Here is a 24,755-nt window from a genome sequence, read left to right on the forward strand (position 1 = left end):
AGGAGAAATCCTTGCTTCTCCGAAATGACTGATCCCCCTACTCGTACCCAATGTATTGCCATCATATAAAGTTGCACATTAACCTCAAAACAACATCACCCCGACATCAGATTAAATCACAAATTCAGTAGACTAAAAAAAGCTCAGTTATTACGCCGTTATTGATTACCATCGGGAAATATTTGCTGGGCACCTGCAGTCCACCTCACAGTATTCCTCACAAGTCATGCAAATGGAGTGTCTTCAATCATCATCTTCTCAAACTCTTATTCAAAGGTCTTCGAGCCATGAGTGATGGAAATAAGGCAGACCCTGATCCTTCAAAAGTAGCTTTGATGGCCACCATTGAGGATTGCTTGAGTCCAAATCAAGGAGCAGACTCCTCAAGATTTAAGAAGCAAGTCATTGTGACCTTTGATGGACCGCCATGTGTGGGCCAGATCTCCCAGGTTGTTGGAGAGGAAGTTTGCATTAACTTCACGTGGCAGTTTGACGAAAAGACGATGTTCAAGTGGCTACAAATTTTTATAATTTACAACGGTAAGGAAATTCTTTTTATCCAAGAAAGATGTTCTGTTTGTTACAAAACAAGTCAGTGACTGATGCTTAAGCCGCTAAGAGAATTTTAATAAAGAATGCTGAATAAAATATTCCATTAAGTTATATTGAAATAAAAAAAATACTTTTGGAAATGAAAATGCATCTTTAACATTTACTGTTGTCAGGTGGTAAATCCAATATTTGTCTCATGGTGCAACCAAATTAAAGCAATAAAAGATAGGGTAAAGTGACCACATTACTCCTTAATTTAATTGCATAGATATTGTAGGCAATATATTGTTTTTATAGTTGCATAATGATGTTCCTGTCTTTAAAAAGAATGGTTGTTAACAATCCTTAAAAGGTGACAAACCAAATGCAAAAAATTGTATCTTACATTATTGAGAAGGAAAAAAAGGCAGTGATAAAATATTAATGTGATGTACAGTCATGGATAAACCCTCAGGGATACTTGCCAAATGATTTTAAAATGAAGATTATAAATGCATTTATTTTTGGAAGCATGTGTTGTATTTAAAATACGGAGAGAGGGGGGGAGACAGAAAGAGAGAATGAGAGAGAGAAAATTGTCAAAGAATTGGGTCTAAACAATATGCAAAAAAATATGTTTTTTTAAAAGCCTAATTTGTCATTGAGCAATATACACCAATATACCTATGTCTGCCAAAGAAAAAGATATGGTGAAAGCTTGGGTAAGCAAAGGACAGTGAATACATAAATGATATATAAACTCAAAGGGCAAAGTCAATCCAGACCAAACTAAAAAGAAATGTGATATGTTTTGAAAAGTTGTATTGTTGTATTATCAAAGCACTGTGAAATAGTATTTGGGTAACTCAAAATCAGTGTAAATCGAGAGCATGTGTGTGTGTGTATATATATATATATATATATATATATATATATATATATATATATATATATATATATATATATATAATCAGGAGTGGGCAGAAAAGACTTGCAGTATAGAGTACAAATAGCCTCAAATGCATTCTGAATTGGTTTTGACAAGGTTCAACTGGATTACTAATGTAATATTTAAGGTGAACACACACACAACAAACACGTGCACGCACGCACACACACACGCACACAAACACGCACACACACATGCACACACACACACACACACACACACACACACACACACACACATACTATGGTTTCTTCAGTCCTACTCAGGCCGCAAATTTAGCCGTATGTACGTGTGCTGCATCAAGCATTTACAATGAACGCATGTATCTGCCAAACAATTTAAATTTTTAATTAGCCTGGTATTTTTGCTTTGTCGCGAGATGGCTGGAGTTCAAGCACCCGAGCCAACACGGCTTGAGGGGTATGGTTCCAAAATGTAAAGCATGATTCCGTTAAAAATGTTTGCTAACACTTATTGTGATTTCAAAAGTCACAACAAGTGTTGTCTATTATGCCACTGTTGTCTTGAAGAGGTAACTTACATAGCTTGCACTGGCACATGCAGCAGGCACACTTTGCATGACAGACCTCTTACTTTGCATGAGGCATCACGTTCACAAATTTCACCTAAAGCGTTTTTTTTCTTCATGGGGATTATGTGTTTTCCATATAAATCTCACTCATTAGTAATTGTGTATAAAACTGTGTTCGAACCACTGACTACATTGGAGAGCAGCACAACAAAACGGCAAACACACTCAAAGCTTTCAAGAGATTAATGGAAGGGGATCATTAAACAGCCTTTTGTGCCTACACTTATGTTAAGACCCTAAAAAGCCTATTGGCTGATTAAAAGCATTATTTTAACTGGCAGGACTCCAAACACGCACGCATGCATGCACAGGCACACACGTACACAAACACATATGCACAAACTCACACGTTTTTGTGAGTCCATACAACCGTGGACAGGTCTCTTGCTCATGACGGTGATGAAACTTGGCTTTCAGGCTGGCACATACTTGCACACACTCACAGATTCCGTCAAATTTTGTTTTCTTTTTGCATTGCATCCTCTTCAAAATTTTATGATTGTCGAATCTTAACAAGCTTTCACCCCGAAAACCTATTGAACAGCATCCGTTTTTTTCCTCAACGATTGGCCACTTTAGCAGAAAAAAGTGTTCATATATAGTATAATAAACCAAAGTGCTTCTACGTCAGAATCTGTCAGGCAAAATTATTGCAAGGCCAAAATATGCATATGGAGACAAGCACATTCATGCACACACAAGCACGCACACACACCCACACACACGCGCGCGCACACACACGCACACACACACATGCACACACACACACACGCACACACACACACACACAAACATTCTGGCTATGAGTCATTGCCTCTGCTACACGTCTGTGACATGTCCACAGTTGCATTCAGTTCCAGGACTCCTCATCTTCCAAATGGTGCCTTCTGCTCTCTTCGGGCTTTTCATGAAAAGATGGCGTCTAATTTGCTACACAAAGGTGACCATGTTGAAACAAAGAAAAACTGACATTCAAAGAAATAGCCGAGAGGATTCAAATCATTTCTGCTCGTCATATATGCATGCTGATTTTCAATAAACCTTCTTACATTGTGAATTTAAGTAGGTCAACTACTTAGACAGTTCATTTCCAAAAAACACACGCTCAGGACCTTTACACATTGAATCCAATTAGCTGTAAAAGCAGCCTTCTTTGAATCCAGAGGCAGGTAGAATAAGAATAATACTACTACTAGAATAATAATAATAATAATTTAAAAAAAAATCTGACTTCCACTCTGATGAACTTGCTATGCTCTTGAGTGCTAATCCTGACATTGAACTTACTAACTGGAATCGTCCCACATCCACAACATAGTCAAGGTCCATTTTAAAAGGGCTATTGAATTATTTGATTATTGAAAGTAGTTTGGGATTCACTCCAGTTTCACTCTTGACAATGTCAGTATTTACATCAAGAGCAATATTCCAGTCTGGAACTGTCGGGGTACACTTGTCTGTCACAGGAAATACAAGTAGGGTGCAAAAGAGAAATACTTTCTATTCACTTTTCATTTTATCATACAGAAAAATCAAAACCATTAAAAAAGTAAGTAAAAAAATATATATATTCATCATATAATATGTCACTAATTTCATCAATGTGGTACTACTGCATACCGACTTTTGCAACCCCCTGTATATTCCTCAAAGTACTTATTTTGTAACCTTGGTAGTTGTCCTTTCAGCTTGGAAACATTCCTGAACCCTTTTGACTACCTGGGCAAGGTGCAAATTGTTACCATGGAGTCCATAGTTTCATAATACATGTGACCCTTTTGGTAACTACCTTTTCGAAAACGCCCAGTTCAACCCACCGACAGCCTTGCGCCACACATATCATGAGAATCGACATCATGTTTATTTGATGACAACAACATAGTTTGGTCAATATAGTGCAAGAAGTGCAAAGCAATCCAAAACATAGACTGAATAAGGGATAGAGATTCTGCCAATGCTTGTATAAAAATAGGTGTTACATAGATTAAAATAGCAACATTACACAACAAAATCAAAACTTCAAATATCATTTAAGATGTTTTGTTTCGATAAATCTATATATTAAGAATCAATACCCCAATTTATTTTAATATAATAATCTTTTATATGAGAGCTTATGAACTTGCCTTCTGATTCCCCAAAAGTACTGAAAGCATACAAAGACACTTTTCCCCTCATCCTCATCAATTGGCACAGTCTTTTTTTCATTTTTTTTTCATGTATCTTCGGGGTGTGCCAGTTCCCTCAAAAACTAGAAAGCCACTTTACATTGCCAAGCTACAGGAAATGAAACTATAAAACATAAGCTTCTTTTTTTTTTTTTCATTCTCCAGAAAACTGTGCTGTATGATGACACAGGTAATGTTGATGTTGAATCAAAAGTTTGATATTGAAAAGACATGGCAGGTTATATCAATAAATACTTACTTACAGACTACAGCAGGAAATAATCCTACACAGTTTTATCATCTGCTGTACAGTGTTTTTGTTTGTATGCTTGTTTTCTGTTATTGTTGTTCACTGTTGTTTTGTCCAGGGGTGATTGTATCAACATTTTTTTTTTTCTTTTCTGACTCTGACAATATACCCTATGCACGGTTATATTCCTGAATTTGAAGCTGGACATACTTATACACTTCAAATTTGTAATCATTGCTATATAAAAATAAAATTTGCATCATTAGTTGGCAATTGTGTTCATCCCCCGTTCACGTTGCACAAATAAGTAGATTGTTCGGAACGCCCCGCAGGACTCATCCACTTTTCTCCTGCTTGTCCTTGTTTGCGCCAAGGCACCCAAGAAACTGAATTTCCCGAAGGGTTGAAATGGGACAAAATGCTCCATTGCATGAATGACTCTGTGGCTCAGAACTGGCTGAAGGTGGTCTGTTTCTCAAGAACTTCGAGGTAATCAGGCTCGGACTGCAGTTTTGCTTTTAGCTCCAAGTATTCATTTCTGTTGGGTTCCACATAAACAGTACTGGGTGACGTGCCGTAGAGCACCGTTTCTCTTATCCTGTCTGGGTGCAAGAACTGACGCCTGACATCAAAATTTGGGTTGTAGGTATATGACACTGGGCCTGTGTATTTGTACTCTACATTTCCCCCAACTGGAAGGGATGGGATGGACTGATGAGGGGACTGCTTATCAGCCTCAAGGATGCCTCTAAAGAAATGGTCTGCATCCTGGACTGGAGAGGGGTTGTCCATTGGTTCAATAGTGCTGACGCTGAACGCAGGGCTCCTCATCATGCTGCGATTCCTCTCATCGTCTGGGGTACTTCTGTAAGTCACCTTGAGCTCGTGAAGGTCACGGTAATCCTCCACTGCATTTCCTTCCCTTGATCTGTAAATGGGGTTTTTGCACATGTGACCCATCGGATGTGGAATGTACTCATAAACGTGACCAGCCGGTGCCTTCACTTTGGTGCCAGAACGGTTGCTGTAGAGGCTGTACTGCAAGTTGAAGGAGCTAACGTCAGAGTTGTTGGTGCTGGTGCGGTCGCTCTGGGATTTTTTGCGCTTCTTCATCACCACAACAAATAGGCCTGCTGCCACAAAGACTGACATTATGAAGACAAGCAAGAGGCTCAAGATTAGGACTGACAGGGGTACAGTGCTGCTGGAGGAGTTGAACTTGTGTGGGGCATCTGTGAGGATGGCCCGGTCGTCTAATGGCTCGTCGGTAGGGGGGGTTGGTGAGACATAGGCATCAGAGTTGTCAGGGCACAGCTGCTCCGATGAGATCGAGCGAAGGTCCATTTTTGTGTGGCATTTGGGTGTCTCGCACACGATCTCGTTGACCACTGTGCCTGCACTGAGCTGCTCAAGCCATATCTTCATACCCACTAAATCACAGGAGCAGTCCCAGGGGTTTTCAAAAAGATCTATCTGCACCAGTAGCTTGAGCTGATCCAACACACCGCTTACAGGCAGGTTTTGAAACTGGTTGTTGCGCAAATTCAGTCGAGACAAGGACAGGCTGGAAAAAATGCCCACCGGTAATGTTTTCAGGAGGTTATTATTGAGAAATAGCAGCTGGAGATTGGTAAGGTAGCGAAATGTGCCAGAGTCAACCTCCTTGATTTTATTGTACTCTAAATAAAGATATTGCAAATTCTGCAACCCAAAAAACATTTCCCCTGTGAGCCTGTCCATGAGATTACCATTTAAATACAGCCTACGCAGATTTGTTAAATCCCCAAAAGCCCTGTCATGGATCACGGTTATTCTGTTGTTTCCCAGGTGAAGCAAATCCAATCCAACGGCGTCGATAAAATCTGATCTTCGTACCACGGGAATATAATTTCCCGTCAGATACATCTTTTTCGGATTGTATGGCTTGGGCTTTAGGTCAGAGATGTTTTCGATCTTTCTCTCTTGGCAATTTACATTCAATCCAATTTCGGATATCTGCAGGTTGCACGTGCAAGCAGTGGGGCAGTCCAAAGGCACAGGCGATTTGGTCTGAAAAGCAATGATGGGGCCATAGTTGTAAGGGCTACCGCCTGGGAGTCGCGAAGTGGGCTTTAACCTAGTTCGATTAAATTGCCGTGTGCCCTTGGTAGGTCTGGAAGAGGACCTAAAGACAGCAGATGAGGTGGCTGAGGATGTGGCAGCAGCCGGTGTGGTCTGGTAATATCCGTTGGTGCTGCTCGGGGGCGCTTGCCTTCCCGAGTCCTCTTGGGGCCTCCTTGGGCATAGTTCCTGCTTGGACACCTCATCCAGGTCCCTCCCGTGCAGCCTGAAGGGAGTCTCACAGACCACTTCTCCCACCAGAGCCGTGTAGGCAATACTCTCCAGCCAGGCCTTGAGAGCGATCAGCTCGCATGAGCAGTTCCATGGATTCTCTTCCAGCTGTAATTCCACAACCTTGTCCATGTGCTCTAGGAGGCCAACATATGGAAACATCTTTAACCGGTTCCCCCGCAGGTCCAAATGCGTCAACGGGACATTGCGAAAGATATTGGGAGGCAGGAAAGAGAGTAGGTTGTCATTCAGAATCATCACTGTCAGTTGGTGCAGTTTGCTCAGGGTGTTAGGCTCAATGTTGCTGATGTAATTATAATCAATTTGTAGATATTCCAAACTCTCCAGTCCTGCAAACGTGTCATCTCTCAGAATGTCAATTTTGTTGTTATTCAGGTGCAACCTCTTTAATCCCTGGAGTCCGTTGAAGGCACCTGTTTCAATTTCTGAGATGTCATTGTTCCCCAAGTGCAGAATGGTCACTCCAGTGTAATTGATAAAATCATTGACCGACAGTTTTTTCAGCAAGTTCCCCGTCAGCAGGAGGTGGTAAGCGGGGAATTGAACCGGGCTGATCTCCGTCACTCTGATGATTCCTCGGTTCTCGCAGCTGACGGTTAGGATGCTTTCCTTCTCGTCACATGTGCACAGGTTGCGGCAGATCTCCCCGTAATTGTCATACATCTCGACCAGCCACAGAGATGATGCAATCACAAGGATTATATTCAGGGCCCAGAAATGCATGTTTCCTGGGAGAAGGTGCCCCAGCTCACTCAAGTGCGGTGCCAATATGAGGTGTCATCTAGGGAAGGAAAGAAAAAGGATGGGTGCCTTTTTACACATGTACAAATGCCACAGTTCAAAACACAAGTTTCAGAATGCGGTCCCAGAGTGCATATCGATGACCAGCATTTGAAAAAGCAAATTTAAGCAGGCGTACAAACACCACCTAATTATGCAGGCAGGGATGCAATTTTATTCTGAGGGTGCCCTGATAAACAAAGCATATTTGCACAATTTTAATATGCTGAGGATATTATATAAAAGCAGCGTGTAAATAAGTTGTTACATTGTGAATCTTTTTTATAAAACTCTAGCGGGTAGAAGGACACGATGACACGTCAAGTAAAATGTCATAGGTTACTAGAGGACTTCTTGTCAGAACAAATATCCATCTAGACATGGATATTTTTGATTATATAAATAGTACGTTATTTGATTTTTCAAACAAACACTGCAGCCTTCCCATCCCATCGCCAAAAGATTTATCACTCATCCCACATAACCGACATCAGTGGGTGGGCGGTATCAACATAAAATAAATTGTGCTCCCATGAACAAAAAGACTGCGGTGACTATCTTAAAAAAAGAACAGGTGGAAACCTCATCAGCCGTTTGGTATTAAACAAAAGTCAATCAAAAGGCAAATTATTTGGTGCCACTGTATTTTATAAAAGGGATAATTTTTTGATCATGTTATCTATGTGAAATTTGCCTTGATAGTTTCACTCTCTCTTTCCCCTTGTCTCGCTCACACACACGCACACGTGCACACACGCACACACACGCACACACACACAAATGCGCACACATAACAACCCCTTCCCCTCCTGAAAAGACCACAAAAGCTTTCACGCCAGCGCTGTAGACATCCCAAAATCTGCCTCATTTTAATACACCAGCAACATGCACTTGGCATTTATGTGCTCCCTGTCGATGAGGATTTTAGATCTGGTGAATTTTCACATTCTTGTGCATTTTGTTCCTGTGTGTAATTTGCAATGCGTAAAACTACCACGGGAATATCACAGAGACTATTATTTCTACTGTGCACACCTATATTAACACAAAAATCAACTTCAGTGACGCCAAAACCATTTCAGTACCGTGGATAGCTCAGCCTTATTCTAATGCGTATGTCTCGGGTTAATGAAGATCCGCTTACCGTGCAGATGCCTGTAAACGCCAACGCATCCCGCAATAACAAAAAAAAAAAAAAAAAATTAAAATGAAAAATACATCACGCCCATGGCCCTTCTTCGGGCTCGGGTCTTGATACAAACATAGATTTTGGTGTACCACCCCGGTGTCGGCTGTAGGAGAATCCTTAAGATTCAAGTCTCCTCTGCGTTTAGCTCCATAACACAGTCTCATTGACGAGTCAGCTGGCGCGCCGATATTGGCTCCAGTCTTCTTCCAGCAAATGAATTTAGCAGTGTCATTTCAAAGAAACCCAGAGCCAAAGTTGCGAGACACGAAATAGAAAAAAAGATGTTGTTTGAAGGGGGGAAAAAAGAAGGAAAAGCGGAAGATAATGCACTGTAATCCCACATTAGAGGAGACGAGCGCCGTGACTTTCATTCATGGGCACGTAGGGAGAAGCACGAATCTCCCCCTCCCTCCTCCCTTCCTCCGCGTCTGCTGCCACTGGCGCTGCGGCGTGCACCAGCCCGTGTCTTGGTGTGCACTTTTCCCCCCTCACGCCAAGCATACGGTGTCTAATTCAGTGCATGTGTCCGTGCAAGAATACACAAATCCTCTTCTTCTGGCGGCTTTCAGCTCATCGGAAACGTTGCAACTAGTGGAACTTGACGTTGGTTGATTGGTTGGTTGCATGGCGCAAACTGGTGGCGCTCATTAACATCTAAAGCGCCAAACGCTTCGAGGAACAATTACCGCCGTGTGGCTGCATGCACTAAAGGCATAAATCCTCCAATTCGCACGGCTGCCATGGCAAGGGAATGAAAAGCGATTTAATGCAATAGTCTATAAGGGGGTACGCGTTGGAGGAGGAGGCGAGATACTGGGGAAGGGAGGGAGAAAGTTAAGGAGAGGGCGTCTCACAGACGAACCGTAGGGGGCGGTACAGTGACGAAGGAAAAAAAAGTGCGTGTTTTCATGCAATGTTTTCTTTTTCATTTTAAGCCATACCCCGAGCTTGTAGAGGCCAGCTTGCTTTTAATTTCACTGACCAAAGTACTGTTAAATTATTTTCTTCAAACAGGAACTGCAGCGACCAGCACAGGGGTAATTAACTGCAAGGATGTTGAAGGTGTGAAACGCACTTCGAACCTTTTCTTTTACTGTATGACGTTAAGTATGCTTATTCTCTAGTTTGCTTCCATCCAATTTGATACTTCAAACGTCCAAATTTCTAATCTCCCGTAGTTCAAAGTCTTGTATTTAAGGTTCATTGAATTATTATTATTATTATTATTATTATTATTATTATTATTATTATTATTATTATTATTATTATTATTATTATTATTATTATTATTATTATAACTATTCTTGTTCTTATTATTATTATTATTAGTGAGGTGGAAAGCACAAAATGATTGTGACAGCAGAATTGGTTGCATGCAGCGAAACATTTTTTTCCACCACTCTAAACATCAGTTATGTACACTATTAATGTATGACAATATTATTATTATTTTCAAAGCATAATTAATTTGTCTATTGTATTCTTTAAAATCATTCAGAATACATGATCATGTGCTTTATTACAGTACGATTTAGGTTGGGTGACAGTCCATGGCTGAATAAAACCGGACAGGAGATACTCATAAGGTCGTCAATAATTGACATTCTTATTCATTTTTATTACACTTTTTCATGTTGCTGCGACAGCCAAAATCTAAAATTTTATTATTGATAACTGACTAAAGCTGGATTATACTTCACATCTCAAGTGACACAATTTCAATTTTCTGGTCTCAAGTGGCACAAAGAATAAATTCGGACATTGATCGAAAACAGCCGCTTCCAAATGTGAATAAAATCAGATTCATATCAGATATCTGTCAATCTTTCTGAAGCTTAAGCAGACACATCATATACGTATATACCCCATCAATTTAATCTTGACGTCACAACAGCAAATATTATCTAAATCTGTGTTGATAAAAGAAATAATATTGCACTGGAACATTTGCCCTTCCATTTAAATCCAACTCACTGTATGCTCTAACTGGATGTGGAACAATCTGCATACCTTCTGACTTTATTATTTGTTCACCAGTGTATTTATTTTCCATCCCTCCGCAGAGCTAAATTCATAATAAGACACAGACTACAAGAACCTTAGTTCCAACACACCCACTACTATACTTACCCGTTGAGGGATCAGTACGCTTACAGTTCGGCTAAATGACTGGGTTATCAGGTTAGTGAGGTTCACAAACATACTCGAACATCATTCGTTAGCCCCTGTTACACTTACATTTGATTAGACATCAAAGTTGTGAGGTGTCCACGGGTCAAGAAAATAACCAGTTGTGTATCTCTTCTCTTGACAAGGATGATATCAAATGTCTGGATTAAGTTTATAGTATCACACATTTACAAGAGATATTCTTTGAAAGAAACACAACTTCTGAAGGATTATGCTTAATCCATTTTTGCATCAAATACTTAGCTGCAATGCTGAGAAGCACGAAGAAAATGCGGCTTACTTGTCCCATGGTGAACGTGTTACCCTGTTACCCTTTTTAGTGCAGAACAAGAAATGTTAAAGCACTTAACAAGAACCGTAAAGCAAAATCAAATTAAAGCAATCATATGGTGGCTTGCCATGTCTAAGAGATTTCCCACTTAGTCAGTATTGTGTGGTAATAAGTCAACTCTTCAGCCTTTTTTTAGCACGTGGAGAATGGTAATAAGTGGATGTGGCATGAATGCTACTTCTCAGAAATTAGCCATGTAGATGCATGGGTTTATCTTCAAGTCTTAGGCACTGTAATCGTATTAGTAGTGGACAGTCCCATGGACACAGTAAGGGCCGAATCAAGGGAATTCTGTTTTTGAACATCACAACAAACAACTGGATGCAGCTGGGTTTTTGTCCCAGTATCAGTTTGCTCACAAACACTGGATGTGTGTAAATTGTGTGTGTGTTTGTGTGTGCTTTACAGCAGCATTACTTAATAAAAGCTAATAGGTTCGTGCAAATTCCAATGCTATTATCATAAATCTACCGCATAAAGCATCGTATGATAATTAGGTCTAGGGTTAAGTCATTAATGCAAATGAAGGTTCACGCTACATTTAACTAAATTATCTTTTTCACTCACTGTTTTATTCCTACAAATGGTATGGAACTATAATTATTTATTTAGTTTGTCTGGAAAACATGCAAAACACTTGCATAACATCTCATGCATAATGTAAAAACATTGTGCGTAAATTATGGTCATTTATTCAAATATTTTGATATTCTAATGACTTCCAAAGGAATAAGTAACACAACTCTCTGGCCATTGATTTGACACCACTATTGATTTTGTATGGGTAATATAGTATCAGAGGTCATATATTTTGTCAAAATCATTGTGGAATTTACAGACTAATCCTTTAGATTTTTAGATATTGGAGGAAATTGTTTTATTGGGGTAATAAATGACATTATTATTATTAATAATACCAATACAAATAATAATAATAATAATAATAATAATAATAATAATAATAATAATAATAATAATAATAATAATAATATGCATTGACACAAACATCTCACAGTTAAGAGGTTGTGGCTTTGATGTGGAATTTGCAAGTTTTCCCCAGGCCTGTTTTTGTATTTGTGCCCTGAAATTGACTGGCGACTAGTTTAGAATATAGCCTGCCTCTCGCCCAAAGTTAGCTGTGATAAACTCCACCACACCTGCAACCCTACAGAAGATAAGTGGTCATAGCGAATGGATGGATAGAAAAGAAAAAGAATAAAGGAGGCCTATCAGAACGTCTTAGCAAGTGAGACGCTGGAGGAAGCTGATGGGTCCCAGCAGGCCAAATGTGACACAGCTGAGGCAAGAACCAGCACATACGTAGGAAGAGTTCAGCTAGTGAGGCTATGGAGAACAACTACCGGACAGCTTCAAAGAAATTTTAGTCCACCATCCGACGTCTCAGTACCGAGAGGCAGTGCATCATTAACACTGCTACCGACCTCGCCTCAGGACAATGTGAGTTCGTGGGCAGAATACGAGATTATGCCGACACTCCTTCCCATGAGGAAACAGAGTCTGGGGACTCAGGTGGGCACTTCCATCTCTGTGTTTCAAGCCGCTGAAATGGTTGAAAAGCTTAACAGAGGCAGGGCCTTGGGGTTCAATGACATCCCACTGGAGTTCCTACAAACTTCAGATGTTGTGGGCCCTTTTCAGGTTGACACATTTCTGCAATATCACATAGACATTAAGGGACACCCCTCCGGTCTTGCTAAACAGGGTAGTGATCCCTTTATTTAAGGGGTACCTGAGGGTGTGTTGTAGTGGATAACATTCCTCAAGCTCCCTGTTAAGGTTGATTCGGGGGTGCTGGAGAGGTGGTTCTATCTGGAAATAGAATTCAAACTCAGGAGAAACAGTGTGTTTTTTTTCTTCAGTGTAGTAGTTCTAAATCCTCAGCAAGGTCCTAGAAGATGCCTGGAAGTTCACCCAACCAGTCTGTGTGTATTGTTGACTTGAAGAAGAGATTCGACCATGTTGCTCAGCAAGTCCTCGGTAGGGTGTTCCAAGATCCCCAAATACGGCCGGGTTGATGGCTGTAGGATTTACAATCACTCTACCACATTGCCAACAATGCATCAGATTTGGTTCCTGTGGCAGTTAGTCTTAGCCATAGCTGCTATTTGTCATCGATTCTGTTCAGAACTGTTATGGACAGAATTGCTGGGCGCAGCTGAGGTGTTGCAGGGGTTCGCTTTGTTCCCCCAGTATTGAATTTTTTTCTTTTTGCAGAGGATGCAGATAAAAGCTCTTGATATATTGGTTGATTTGCCTGCTTGTGCCTCGATCAAATCCACCAAAAGTGCATTACACTACCTGTGCTGCAAAATAGACCTCTTTAAAGGTAGTGTAATCTTTAGTCCACTCTTCAGGGGAGCGGCAGCAATGCTATTTGTGTTGATGGTTGCAGTACAGAATGTAATGAATTCAATCCCAAGTTTAATAATATACATTTGATTTGAAACTACACCGAAAGTTTGTGTTCTTAGGGACGAGCATTGTATTACAATGAACTAGGGCCCTTTTGGCCAACTTGCACGGAGAGCCATTTCTGTCAGACTCCAGGGGGGCTGCAACCACTTTAGAAATGTTTAAATGAATATGGAAATAGTAAGCACTGACATGATGACAGCATAATGTCAACAAGATATGGTGACAAATTGGAAACAATTGTTTCAAGCAAAAATTACTCTACATAAACAATGAATGAGCCTGGAAATGCATGAAAGCTAATGAGACAAGTGAGGATGGATGGGAGGAGAAAGTGGAAGTGGTCTGTTGTGCCATGCTGGTGTCACTCCAGTAATCATGCTAGAAATTGGTTTAGCACTTGCTGTGCACATTTTCAAACACATGCACAGTAGCTGTATTTCATTTTGACAGCTGTTTAGCATGTACAAATAAATACTAGTTCTAATAATGTGTGACGTTCACAGAATGCCTGAGTGCCTGCGACTAAATATCTGCTCTTTGTCTCCCTGTGAATGTGGTTTGCATAGATGAAAAGAATCATATGTGACAATCACATTCACATTGTGACAGTGCAAACAATAGAAACGAGAAACATAAAGACTGACAGACTGCAGAATGGTATGAGTATCGCACAACTTGATGGATGGATATTTAGCCAACGATGAAGCTCATATCAACAAAACAGCCAAATACTGTATGGGGGAAACAAAACATCTTTGATACGCAACAATATCCGCATGTAGTTGGAGAAAGAGACCTCTACCACATTAAACTTTAAAGAATTCTAAATAGACACAATAATTGAATATATAATATTAATAAAGTTAATACTAACAGACTGTTCTCTCATAATATTTCCATAATAGACTGATCAAACACTGTCCAATTTCATTTTTCCACAGCAGGGAAAACATTAATATGCCTACCATTATTTCCCCCCCCCCCCCCCCCCCCCACACACACACACACACACACACAAAACACACAAGAGTCACACACTAAAAAACACAGTTTGCATAATATTCTAAATTGGGGATTGTTATTATTTAGTGCACACAAATCGGGTGTGATTTTTTTTCTCTCTCTCGCTCATCTGTTTATACAAAGTTAATTTAGTACACAGTTGCTGAAATGCATAGATTCACAATGCACTGTAGGTATCTGGTTAAACAAATGTAGCTCGGAATCTTATTAGCCTGCTATATCCATTCTAACATTAGTTTTGAATCCAAGTTTCAATGTGAATCTCTAGAAAATGAAAGCAAAATCATTATACAGTACTGTTTAAAACAAAACACGTGGGTTGTGATTCACAGAGCAAACATTGAGATTGAAAGGGAGGCAAATGTATTAGGAGAGCAGCTGTTAAGCACACAGCAAAACGTATTGGCATAAAACTGTCACGCCTCGCCCCCAACTGCTCCACTATGTGTCTGTCTTGGTTTCTGTCTGTGTGCTCGCCCCTCCCCTCCTGTGTGCCCATGATCAGTGTGATTGTTCCCACCTGCCTCTCGTTACCTGTCGTGTATAAAACTCCTGTCTGCCCCTCCCTCCCTGTCGGATCATTGGTTTTGGTCATTGGTTTTGGTTGCTGTCGTTCGGTGTTGTCGTCCTGTCTTGATGCCGTCATGTCCTGCTGTCTTCTTGTTCCATGTCCCGGTCAGTCAGTCAAGTTATTGTTAAGTCATGTCAGTTTGCCTTTTGAGTTGTTTCAATAAACCCTGGTCCAAGCTGCACTTGGTCGTCCTGCTCCATGCCACCACCAGACCGTGACAAAAACACCGAATACAATAATAATAAGGTAAAACAACAACATGGGTTAACATAAGTTTATGACACACCTGCTTCGACATACAGCTAGCCAAGTCTCATGTAACCCAGCCTTTTTTCGAAAAGGGAGTTAGGCTGTATGACAAAATCATCAGTATCTGTCAGTCCCTCGCGAACCCCTGCTTCATGCTTGGATTCATCTTGGGCTAATAGGCTAAAAAGTTGTCAACAAAATGAGCTAATTTTTTTTCTTGATGTCCCACTCGCCAACCGCCTCAGTCATTGGAAGAAAATAACAGACACTAATAGCCTTACTTACTTTACTTTTCTGTACGGTGTTACAGAAAATCAGGACTCCCAATACCTCCCCCATGTCTTGGAACTTAGCATAAAATCACCAATATCTTATGAGTATATTAATTTTTCTCCAGTTTTCAATTTCTCATCATAGCCACAGACAAAATGACTGTAAAGCTCACTCAATCTGCTGGTTTGAAAATTGGACTGACCCAGGAAGATTGCGTTGTTTTGTGCAAAACAACCCAGGAAGCCAATCACAAATGTTGTTGGTTTTAACCCTGCATTTTAAGGACCTATCAGATCATTGGCAGTGTACAGAGATGTATCAGCAACAGACCATAAATGCACAACCCTATTATATCATCCATCCATCCATCCGTCCGTCCGTCCGTCCGTCCGTCCGTCCGTCCGTCCGTCCGTCCGTCCGTCCGTCAGTCCCGTCCGTCCGTCCGTCCATCCATCCATCCATCCATCCATCTTTTAATACTTATTCTGTTCAAGGTCAGGTGAGCTTGAGCGAGATACAGCATAATCTTGTCGCCAGTGGCAGAAATACAGACAACCTCAACATCACAAACGATACCTCTGGTCAAGACTTCTATGAACTGAGCATGCTTTTGTTATATGAAAGCCCATGTTAAACACAGGGAGTCAAACTCAACACAGAAAGATTTGAACACTTTTGACTGAGCGACATGCTATTCCCATGCTCCACCATACTGCCAGGACAAAAGTCACACAAGTGAATCTCTTCTCTCCATCAAAAATATTGTGATATTTTACAATTCATTCCCGTTACTCCGCTTCTGTTTCCCTGACTTGATTGTACCTGCTGATGCCTGCAAATACATCCATCACAGCTCAGGTTGATGCAGAGTTTCACAGCTGGTCTCTGCAACACAGCCAACGTGCAGTCTCCTAGACAGCGGATGATTGATGACAGAAGAAGGGCGACAGGTTGCACTGGGAGCACTTCCCTTTTGTCTTCCCGATGCCTTGGCTTGTGTGTTAAACGTCTAATCTGGGACACACAAACTTAACCGGGGAGATTCGATGAAACAAGCTGCTGATAGTGCGATAAGTGCATTCTGGTCGTATCGGGGAGTGGATGGGATTGACTTATGGAAATCACTGCACGGAAGAACAAAAGCGCCCAACCGTGGCCGAGTCAAGTGCACTCATTTACACTGCAGTTGCTTAGCATGAAGGCTATTAAGGTTATCAGTGCACCTCGGTCCATGATGCAAGAAGTTTAACTCAACTATCCATCAATATTTTTCTCTGGAAAAACATTAGCTGAGTAAATCAAAGCTGGGGCTTTTAGTGCTATTTACTCATTATCTGAAAGATGATCATTAGAAACGAATGCCCTGGCTAATTGCATATACTGTAGCTGTGTTCAATACAAATAACTGCGTGAGTGCACATTACCCTTAAAGTTCAACAAAGGAGGGAGCGGGAGTCTGAGTTGGATGCACTCTGGGCATCATGAGATACTTCATCAGCACTCAGTCCATCCACAAAGTGCAATACTGTATTTGAGGTCCATGTGCACTTGTCTGAACAGCGACCAATAAATCTAAAGTGAGCGCCACCAGCTGCCTTTTTATGGAAGCCCTCTGGGGCAAAAACAACAACAGGTTGGATGTGAGCTTGCAAGGTGAATCTATGCAAGCTGACAGGCTGTTTTCTCAAAAACATGCAGCAGCTGCCATGCACTATCCCCTGCATATCGGATGCCTCAACATCCGCAGAAGTCTTCTTAAATATACACACTTCTTTTTTGTTAAGGCTCATTACTTAGATTGCACTGTCTTCCATTTGCAAATTAAAAAAAAATCACTGGATTTTAATCTTTGAGCGAACAAGCAAGGGGAAGAGGGGGCGAGGCTTGCCAAGCCAATTAAGCAGGCAATAATGGATTTGCAAGCCACTGGAGGAACCATTTGCCCTCTATTTAAACAGTCAAGATAATTAAAGAATATTCAAAAAATAGAAACGGGAGCATGTACAAATCAATCCAGTTAGCAGCTCTCTTTGATATTTCAGTTCCAATCTTAAATCAGACAGAGATGTCTTTTTTCTGGGAATGTGTCAGCACCCTTGCGGCCCTAAACGTTTTTATCAAAGCTAAACACCAACGACTGCTCAAAGGCGACACGCACAATTAAAATATTTTCTATGATTATCTCGTACAAAAAAAGATTGTTTTGCGTTCTTTAATATGACAAAGATTGTGTCTTTTTTTTTTTTTTTTTTTTGATGCACCAACTGTGTAGGCAAAGCTCATGAGGACTGAAAAGACTGGGAAGCAGCCAAGCAGTGGTTGACTGTCTGGGCACTGGATCATTCAGAGGATTTGGATGAAGGGTGGGAGGACGGGCCTAAAGGGCTGCTGGCTGAAACTGTCCCCTTGAGGTCCACTAACAGAGAAACCTGCTTTAAAACAAACCTTGAGCTTGTGTGTGTCTGTATTTGTGCGTATCAATGTGGATCATTTTACCAACTCCCAAGACTTAGATTACTAGGGTCGAAACAAATGTGCGCGCGTACGTGTGTTCTCATTTGCTCCAGATAGAAACAACTGCATCTTGATGTGATTTTCGACTCAATGAATGTATGATTGTGAAAATAAAATAAATGAATACATGAATTATACATAAAGGTGTAACACCAATTTATGGTTCAGTTGTTTCATATTTGTGTAAAAATGGAAGACATAATCAGAGCATATACATTGCCCCATCCTTATATTTTTAAATTAAAAAAAAAAAGTTATTTTAGACAGTTTAACGTTAGGATGGCACTTTCCTCCCCATTCTGCATTTCCCTACTTCAAAAAGTAACTTATCCAATGAAAGACACATTGAGCACACTGACTTTTTTCTTGGTATATTAATTATAGAATACTCATATTCAACTGGGGACTGTGGCATCTTGGACGCACAACAAAGTAGGCCTCCTGCAGTCACCAGTGACAGGACAGAATCGGACAACAGCAGCTGTTTGTTCTGGACACCAACTGAGTGTCAGTGTTTCACAAGCTGGTCCGATCATATGCTTCTATAAAATGCTTGTTGAAATAAAGTGACATTGGTAACCCCCTATACTGCTGCACAGTGAGTGCATTTGAAGTCGACTAATTGAATTTTGGTGTTTGGCCAACTTTCCCCTCCCGATTTTTCTTTTCCCTGGTCTTGTGTTATGAGCAAGTAACCATCATATTTGTATTTTGAATGGTAACTTCTACAGTATGTGTTATACCTATCACAATCCACTACAACTCATTTGGAAAAAACAAAATCTATAAGTACTGTTCTGTGCGTTATCGCAAGAGCCGATTGATTCTAATCAGGCAGCTGGGCACAGGGTCAAATGGGACACATTCATTGTTAGTGTTTACCACCCATGACAAATAACTTTCTACAGCTATGGTAGGCAACCTCCAACCATGCATCACTTTGAACTGTATGTCGTACCACATGCTTTTAACCTCTTTAGCAGGCAGACACTGTTATCAACCTGTTATCAATCTTACAAGAAAACGCCATAACAAATTACCCGGAGACGAGTTCAAATGAATTCACATTAAATATATACAAATGTTGTTGCCTGATTTGGAAACTGGTTGTCTCCATCACTGCGGAGCCTTTCCACTGGAAATGAAATAGGGTTAAAGCAAGAGTTAAGAGATGGCAGGAGAAGGCCTCCCAGAGGTAATTACATATTGATCCACGTCACACAAGATTTAAACTGTGACACCTCGTTTAGTTTTATCTTTGAACGGAACATGTCAATGTATTTCTGACTTCTCCTCTATTACGTTCAACTGCGGCCAAATGATATTTGGCTAATTACATTTTCATGGAGCAGTCCCTCTTGTCTCCCACTCAGGTATCTCTAGTTATGGACTTAATAATTAAATGGTGGAGGGTCTTTCAGCTCTGTCCTTTCATTCCTTTACTGACTTTTTAAATCACTCGGTTTCTTTAATTTCCATCTAGCCCCCTTAACTTTCTTACAGTGTTTCATACTACAGGCAACCTTTGTCTAATGACCTGGAACAACCTTCAACGTGGCGAGAACCCTAGTGCTGATAAATTGTGTTTCTTTTCCATTACCTTGGCAGAGTATTCAAAGGAAGTGAGCACATACAGAAAATCAATGAGAAATCATCGTACTTATACATTGCTTTTTTCAGGCAGTGACATGTCAGGGACGCCACCATTTATGCTTAAGTGCTCTTAAAAGGCCCCGGATGGTGCCTGGGAAAGAAAACCAATCAAGCTTGTGTAGCATATAGTTCTGGAATGTGAGTTCCAGTATTGCAGGTTTAATTCATTATTATTATTATTATTATTATTATTATTATTATTATTATTATTATTATTTATTTTATTTTTTTAGCAGGACACATTTTTTTTTCTCCACAGATTTATTATTGATTAGGTACGGTGAAACTAATAAAAAGAACTGATCATGATTGGACTCATCGACAGCTTGGTGGCGAATTATTTGTGCCGCCAAGATTGAGAAAGTGCAGTGAGAGGTACTATGTGTAGCTCCCAGTAGGTCAGTCCTATCAATGTCTGTAAAGAGAAAGATAGCATAGTAGGAATTAAGAGCGTTAGTGGTGGCTCTGCTTTTGACCTTGTAACCATGGGCATACACAGTTGTAAATTCTAGTCTGTTTTTGGATCCAGATAGTTGTTAAAAACAGCTGTCAGGCCTAACTCAACAAAAATTGTGCTCCCCAATGTAATTTCTCTTATTCTGAGTTCTTTCAACCATTTCATCCCCACTTAACATTATAATTCCCATTGTGGGTCTTACCCTGGATATTTATTTTCCACATCACTCCCCTAAGCTCTGTGTCTGAATCATAGGCTGCATCATAAAGCCATGGAGTATGGATGACTGGAAAACCATTCATCTACGGTGTGATAAAATCCAGCGCCAATGGGAGTGGGAGTAGGTGAAGCCAACACTATCAAAGTTTTCATATTTCATCCAACAGTGGCTTCTACGCTGATACATGCCATATCTCAATTAATAGGTCAAGTGTGCCTCTCCACAAAAGACACCTCCTTTTCCCCACTTTTCTGCTACTCATATCTTCCTGTGCAGTTTTTAAGATTATTTTTACAATATGTGGCATTGGTGTGTACAGCAGAGATGAATAAGACTTGCATCTGTTCTATCTTGAGAATGTTGAGTGTATCCCCTTTTATGTTCTGGAGAACCTAATGGTTTTTAATTTTATTGGTGACAGACAGGCAGCAAAGAGTAAAGGACTGAAAGAAAAACTCAAATATAAATCATATAAAATAAATTCCAGGGAATGTGATTATTTAATATCTTACCACTTGACAGTATAATTGATGCTGCACTGTGCTTGAAATTGTTTAATGTAAGTGAAAATCTTTCTTGCCTTTTATAGTAATAATTCAGAATGGTGTAAATGTGCTGATTACATTAGCCAAACTCAAGGAGTATTTTGTTTTCCAAAAACTAACATTACAGGATGCAAAGACACAGGCAGAAAAAAAAAAAAAAAAAAACGCAGAGGGAAGACAAATACTGTGACAAGCACTGAATAGAACAAGAATAACTTTAGTCCCAAGGTGCACTCCATTTTGGTTGGTATGGCGTTGGGGTGGGGTGGAGGTGCCCTGGCCACCAGGAAAATAAAATACATTTACAATAAACTCTTAACGTTAAAATGAGTAAAGAAGTCAAAGGGCATATAACTTTTAATGAGAAACTATAAAACAATGTGGGAAAAGATTAAGAGACAAAAAACATTGCCCAGATGAGAGAAGGTAATCTCTACAAAAGGTCAAATTGCAATTAACATTTTTGGAGTTTTTTTTTTAAATATGTCAATACAAAGGATAATTGTGATACAATGTCACCTCACTAAACATTAATTGAATTAAATATTTTTATTATTAATCATGATATGTTTGTATTTTTTTTCTTTTCAAAATGAGGCACAATTACCTAACCACAAGACCTGTCAGAGTCTCAAAGGTTTTGTTGGCTCTATTCCCCCAGAACTCTTTTCTGACATGAATAACCTTAGAGTCACATTGTAATGACTTTTTTTTAAGATTGCTTCAAGGATCTTGCAGAGCATGTGAGAAAAGCAACTTAGTATAGAAAGAGTCCCTCTCTTTCCATAATATCTTCCTTTGAGGACAATAATGACATCTCTGAAGTTGGATTGACACCTTATCAAAGAAGGCAATTTGCACCACTTTTGGAGCTTCTTAAGGCATGAAAAAAATGCAGCGATGAAAAGGACAAGTAACACAAGGGTGTCAAAAATATTGGATTCACTTGTTAGGCACACTCCAAAATGATACACCTTCTGGCGAGTACAAGAGGATGAACATGTTTTAAAAGCTGTGCTACTTTAACCCAGACAGTGGGTCGTGATTGCAGCGTGCTGTGCATAAAGAGCCCCTTAATCAACATCAAAGACACCAAATGCATGAAAAGAGAGCCATAGCCTCCCATCATTGGTAGGAGAAAAGGTGAACAAGAACAAAACAATATTAATCAGTATTATAGCTGTTTCGCAAGATGCAGATGACTATTGTGGTAGTGTGCAGTTACTGATTATTGGGTGGTGTACTTGATTGCATTTCAGCCTGAAATTTTCAGGCCATTTTATTTGGTAAGCATATCTGAGCTGCATGGGCAGACTTTACCTTGATATCTCATTCATCCCAGTCATTTTTGTCCAAACAAGATAAAGGGCCCTATTTTCATGCCAGCCTAACTCTCATGTGCACATTGAGTCAACTTTCTTTTGGTAATGCTAGACATTACTGTGGTGGAATAGGATGTACGTGTAATGTGGCATTTGCGCTTTTCTGCTCTATTGTAGGATGGATGTAAACCTTTCCCAGCTAATCCTCGAAGCATCCCTCATTTGCATAAAGTTCAAGGTGGGGCCTGGTGCTAATCAGAGTATGGCATGCCTGACATTGCAAAAAAAATTCAAATAAAAGTTGTGTTCCACCATCTGGGCTTCAAAATATACCTCCATTTAGTACAGATGAGTTCAACATGGCTCCAAAGTTGGGAAACTAGATTTCCGCTGAGTGCACCATTTCTTGTTTATCACATTCTTTGTTCAACATAACACTGTTCCATAACAATTTTAAGCAAATATTCCTAATGGGGGAAAGCCCTTTATGTCATCTCACAGATGTACTGTATATTCTCAGAACTGGCACAGAGGTCAAGTCGCCCACGAGGATAAACGAAATTGAAGATATTATGTCAAGCAATGGGGGATAAGACATACTAATCCTAAACCAGTGCTGAGATTCAACATATTGTCAAGACTCCCAGTTAATTATGCCCACAGCGAAACACTGATTCACTTTAAATCCCCCAGCAATCACTGACCCCCAAGTAAAAGATATTAGTTGGCAAGTCTGTACGCACAGCCTAACTCTGTCAAGAACTATTTGATAAGAACCTCTTTGTGTTTTGCCTGTCTTTCTCTCCTAAAGAGGTACGTATTTGTCTTTAGGGGGCTCAAAAATAAATAATCCCTTTATGCACATGTAATTAATCACTCTGGGAGACGGTTGTGTGTACTTATTCAGGTTACCACAGGCATTCACAAACCCCCTTCATTTGACATCAAAATGAGGCTTTTAGGCAATTAAAAAAGTCTGTCTTCTGTGGCTTATTATGCTGAATCTTTCTGTTATAAAAACTATTAAGTTTAGGAGAAGATACAACAATTAGTCTGGTCATGGTCTGATGGTAAGAAATTAACAGTTATCTTTTTAGCATGACAAAAACAATAGATAAATACTCCACAACTCTTCTAACATGAGCAAGACAGTGAAAGGCTCTTGTCTCCGTGTTCTTCCCTAGCCTCTCACAGGCAGCCATGTCTGTCTCCTTTGCTGATAAGAGTTCAGCATCAGTTCACCAAAAGATTAAAATGGCACCAAGAACACACCCCTTGGATTGGTTTTAGGCATTCTGAATTAGCACTATTTAAAGGAGTGCCACAGTTGAACGCTCATCAGGCAAAAAAGTTGGTAATTGTGCAGCATCAGCAGGTATTCTTAAAGATTAAAGTATTCTTCATGAAGCGAGTAGAAAGAAAGTGTGTGTGTGTGTGAGAGAGAGAGAGAGAGAGAGAGAGAGAGAGAGAGAGAGAGAGAGAGAGAGAGAGAGAGAGAGAGAGAGAGAGAGCGCGCAAGGGAGTCAACTTCTGTCTTAAGTAATGTAACAATAAAATGACTGTTGCGTGTAATATTAATATTTATCAACACTGTATGTGGAATCGGGCAGCTCCATTGTGGTAAACGCTTCTGCCTTGAGTCAAACCTTCGGCAAGTGCTCCACCTTATACACAACTACCACACCTAATTCAGTTAATCAGCAACGTCTGCAGAAGCATATATGAAAAATGAAGGTTATTGGACACCGAGGACCAGAATTGAAGACCCTAACCCTGCCCCAGATACTGAACAGGAAAAGCAGTGGGAAATAGAAAGGTGGATTTGGATTAGATTAAGTGAGTAATACCGTCTGTTATGTATGATAGATATGATTTCATAAATGCTGGCAAGTTTCGATAGTCAACTAAAAAGAAACATCCAGAGAAATGCAAATCCTCAGATCTGGATTAAAGCCTTGATCAACGTAGAACACTCCAGTCTTTCTGATGCTTGCACTGACAATTAAGTCTCTTCGCACAACATTGAAGTCTGGCAGAGAACACGTGGGCCACCCTGTGAGAGGCAGCATAGTCCCCTGGGGCATTCAGACTGCTGTGATTTTGTGATAACAGCCATAGATACACATAGGCAGATTATTATGGAAATGTAGCCATCATGCT

At 40.2% G+C, this 24,755-nt stretch overlaps 1 protein-coding gene across 2 annotated transcripts in view; it reads right to left on the bottom strand.

The window, feature by feature from the left end:
- Positions 1-3,909: 3,909 nt before the first annotated feature.
- The window catches only part of slitrk5 (SLIT and NTRK like family member 5), a 50,807-nt gene continuing 29,961 nt past the window's right edge, over positions 3,910-24,755 (bottom strand). Inside the window, exons 1-2 of one of the 2 annotated variants that reach the window (XM_088369472.1) lie at positions 8,767-9,584; positions 3,910-7,623 (exon numbers count right to left, since the gene is read on the bottom strand). In XM_088369472.1, the coding sequence (XP_088225598.1) occupies positions 4,938-7,565 (2,628 nt within the window). In that variant the 5' untranslated portion in view covers positions 7,566-7,623; positions 8,767-9,584 and the 3' untranslated portion in view covers positions 3,910-4,937. Of the gene's footprint in view, positions 7,624-8,766; positions 9,585-24,755 lie in introns of those variants that run through there. The other variant, XM_088369473.1, reaches the window with a different exon arrangement.

Source organism: Syngnathus floridae, chromosome 2 (genome assembly GCF_059516105.1).
Source record: "Syngnathus floridae isolate MCC-2025c chromosome 2, RoL_Sflo_1.0, whole genome shotgun sequence".
Lineage (NCBI taxonomy): Eukaryota > Metazoa > Chordata > Actinopteri > Syngnathiformes > Syngnathidae > Syngnathus > Syngnathus floridae.